General features: G+C 29.1%; 1 protein-coding gene across 1 annotated transcript in view; it reads left to right on the plus strand.

Moving 5' to 3' along the window:
* Positions 1-3,039, plus strand: part of LOC108684182 (trafficking protein particle complex subunit 10) — a 6,336-nt gene extending 3,297 nt beyond the window's left edge. The window contains exons 8-12 of the mRNA XM_018188345.1: positions 2-754; positions 976-1,639; positions 1,710-2,171; positions 2,380-2,692; positions 2,867-3,039. Of these exons, the coding sequence (XP_018043834.1) occupies positions 2-754; positions 976-1,639; positions 1,710-2,171; positions 2,380-2,692; positions 2,867-2,997 (2,323 nt within the window). The 3' untranslated portion in view covers positions 2,998-3,039. The remainder of the gene's footprint in view (position 1; positions 755-975; positions 1,640-1,709; positions 2,172-2,379; positions 2,693-2,866) is intronic.
* Positions 3,040-4,274: the final 1,235 nt, after the last annotated feature.

Consider the following 4,274-nt stretch of genomic DNA (forward strand, 5'->3'; position numbering starts at 1 on the left):
GCTTAGGAAAATTGTGCGGCCTAATGCCAGGAAGTGAACCGACTAGTGAACAGTTGCATACAGTTGTGTATCTTATAGCAGGTATAGGAGATTCAGAGCCGCAGATAGAAAGAAAATTAACCCCTACAGACAAGTTAAAAGAAGCACTTTCATCCAAAGAAGCATTCAAGAAACAATATTTGGAACATGCAGAATTAGCCATGGGCACATACAAACATGTCGGCCGTATTCGATCAGCCAGATTAATTGGCAAAGAATTGGCACGATTCTACAGCGAACTCGGAGAAAATCAGAAAGCAGTAGCATTTTTATCTGATGCTTTAAAAACTTATATGGAGGAAGGATGGCATCACTTGGCAGTGCAAACACAGTTGGAGCTAGCCGAATGTTACAAACGGATGGACGACGTCGAGAAATATACTAAAGTGTGCGCGGCAGTAGCTAGCGCAAGTCTTTTGCATATAACTGTACGCAATACATATTTGGAAGAAATGTTAGGATATATGAAAATGATCTCTTCGCCTCAACCATTACTCGCGGAACTCGGATGTGCTTTTACAATACTCAGTATGGAAGCTAAAGTAATGGATAAAATAGTTCAAGACTGTGTAGTTAACGTTGAAATCAGTGTACAGAGTTTATTTCCTCGAGAAGTAAGATGCACTAGCGCTGCTATTTCTGTAGAGGAAATACAAAAGCCATCTATACCTAATAAGAAAAAAGGATTAAAATCTATTGACCCTCCAGTTCAATTGTAAGTATTAATGAATGAAATTATAAATACTTTTATTTACAAAAATCTCATATATAATGTTTAATATATACTACAGAGAAAAAATTCTAAAATGAAATTGTAAAAGATAATGTATTTATATTATTATTTTAATATCATTTACAATAGTGCTTATTTTATTTTTTTAGTATTTTCTATTTTCTATATGTTAAATTTTTGTTCAACTTTGTTTTGTTGCTCAGGTTATCAAAGTGTACATTAGAAGATATGAAACTTGATCTCAGTTTATTACGTTTGCAAGTATATTCTTATTTGGATTACAAGGAAGATAGAAGTCTTGGTTCTGCTAGCGTTATTAGTAAAAACATGAAGCCGCTCGTGAGACGTTCAGATAGTGCAAAACATAGAAAACCTTCAATTAATATAAAGGGTGATTTTAGCAAAGCACTTTTCTGTGATGAATTTGTTATGAAACCTGGTGTAAATACATTTGTCGCAACAAGACGAGTGAATCAACCGGGTTTGTACAAAGTTAGCCAGTTATCATTGGTGATAGAAGAAAAATTAGAATTTTTATCATCTGTACTAAATCCAAGATTATGCTACGAAGTAGCAAAGACACAGCCAACGATATCCGTAAAATGTGGCAGAGATTTATTGGCAGGTCTTTCTCAAGATATTGAATTGGTTATATCGAGCGGAAGTACAAAAATAACCGAAGAAATGAAATTAAAATTACGTACATCGCGCGGACTGACAGTACAGTCACAAAGTGTTGAAAAAGTAATGGTAAAAGAGTTAGAGATACCACTGCCAACGTGCGAACCATTTCAAACCATAAAAATACAGTTAAAGATTTTAGCTGAACTACCACCAAAGAAGGATTCTTCATCTATGGAACATAAAGTATTTAACACTTATAATTTATATTATTATCTTTTGTGCAATAAATATCATAACTTGACATTGTTTTCAGTTGAATATTCAATGTCCATGGGGTTTGGAAGAAAGTATACTTTTGCATTTTGGTCCACCATTAATGTCGAGTATGAAACTTCACACAGCAAAACAAAGAAAATTCATTCAAATAGTCGTAACTGGTTTGACAAGTCAGCTTCTACAATTAACTGAGCCTGAATTAATGACAGTTTCGTCAATAGACGTTAACTTTAAAAGTTTAAATCCTATCGCGGGTCAGAAATTAATTATAGGTAATGGAATGAATGTTTCCTTTATGTGGGAACTTGAAATTGGGAAAGATGAAAAATCCACGATACCAATAAAGACTGATTTTCGTGTAAAATATATATCAGTTAATGATACTGAAGAATTAAATGATACACATGTTGATGATGATCCACTACATATACATAATCTAGAAAGAATTGAGAAAGCATGTAGTATTTACAGATGCAACTTTGATATTACAGATTATGTGGTAAGAAAAACTACTAATTATTAATTGATATGTTAAATGTATACAATTACATATTGTATATTTTCTTCAAAATATTTTATTTTAAATAAGAATGGATTAATGGTAATCTGTAATAATGTAGTATCTATGCTATTTGTAAAAATTTATGCTCTGTATTCTTATTATATATTAGGAATATATAACTTATTTTTGTAACGATGCTTTCCAGACTTTATTCACAGTATCCTCGAAAGTTGAAACAAGTGGTGGAGAGTTTTGTCGTGCTGGTAGTATATGCCACTTGTGTCTTACAGTCATGCGCATACCTAGTCTTAGTTCAAATCCTCCACCACAGTTAATGTACGAGGTTTTGGCGGACCAAACTATGTGGGCGGTATGTGGTCGGACAGCAGGCATTGTATCATTAGAAATAGTAGAAAAACAAAGCGTTACATTAGATGTAATGCCTCTGACAAGTGGTTATTTGCCTCTCCCTGTTGTTAGACTATCTCGGTATATACCTGCAACAGAATCGAAAAATGGTAAGTTAAATATTTTGCATATTATGCCTAAATATTACGTACATTATTTAATTTGTGAACAAACTTATCTAATTTCATCGAAAATTATCAATTATAATTTGAAAGAAAAAAATATTACGTTTACTTCTAAGTTGTATAAATTTCTGTAATTGTTTTATTTGTTTCCATTTTAAGATATCGTCCGTAATAAAAATGATTTAGGATCTGGTCCTCGATTAGAACCATTTAGTCCGGGACAAGTATATAATGCCAGTAAAGCACAACAAGTGCATGTTCTGCCAGCAGTTCCATCAGAATCTAATTAAAGATGTATAAATTGTTGTTAAAGATATATACATATTCTTTGATTTTGTGCGTAACGAGTCATGAATATGTTTATTTAGTAAGAATTTTAGAAATAATTGCAAGTTGTTTTTTGTATCAAAGTGAATATATAATTATGTAAATACCTCATTTTAAATTTGTAGTAGATAAGGCTTATGTTATCATACAAATTAATATTTTGAAATAACTAAATCGGCATTAAGTATAATAATTTAATATTTATTTATTTCTATAAGATTTATAGTTTACTTTAATTTTCTATTACCAAAGCTACTCATCTTTAAAAAAAAATGAACTTTTTGATTAATAATTATAATGATGCCATAAAATGTCCTTATTTAAAAATTATGAATCTAAAGCTTTTAACTAAATATATACTCGAATTTTGTATTGAAACATTGTATTTAACATATATAATTATTACATTTTATAATTGAATTAAATTTTATCAGAGAGTAATCATGTAATTGCAATAATGAGGTAGGATATATTACAAAAAATATTATAGAAAATATTCGATTTCTCGACAATTCTCAATGATTCAGTTATGATAAATATTGAGAGAGCTTGCTATCCATATCCTAATTATGTACTTATTTATTTTTATCATTTTACATTACACATACGATGTTTTCTTTCATTTTCTATTTTCTTTTTCTATTTTCTTTTTGTCCCACGTTTATTTACAATTTAGCAACAGCTGAATCTTGTTTATTCTGCTATCATTTTTTTGTTTAATATTTTAGTATCATCTTAGTATCTTAAAAAAAATGGTAATATAAGAATTTTTCTTTTATAAAATACAAATATATATAAAATTTGTACAAATACTTGTTAGCAATATACTCATAAGCTTGTGAATAAATGTTATGTATATTTTTACTATGTTAAATTGTAACATATAGTAAATCCTTATGGACATAAATTTGATACGTAAACTAGGAATTTATTTAATGCTATGTAAAAATATATTGTGTTCGTTTAATAATACTTATAGTTCAATTAAAAAATTTGTCTATGAAGAAAAACAATTTATATTTGTTAGTGTTTGTTCATCAGAATTGGATTACTAGATACATTTTTCTTGTGTTGCCATGTTTTCTAGAATATTATTGATCTTCTATTTATAATTCTATTTATAATTTTTTAATTTTATAAATGTAAGATAATCACAAAATACTCTCGATTATTCATAGTCATTAAGTTGCAGATATTTTAAAATTTATACAAAACTATGTTTATTATCTCATTTTGAAAG

Source organism: Atta colombica, unplaced genomic scaffold (assembly GCF_001594045.1).
Source record: "Atta colombica isolate Treedump-2 unplaced genomic scaffold, Acol1.0 scaffold126, whole genome shotgun sequence".
NCBI lineage: Eukaryota > Metazoa > Arthropoda > Insecta > Hymenoptera > Formicidae > Atta > Atta colombica.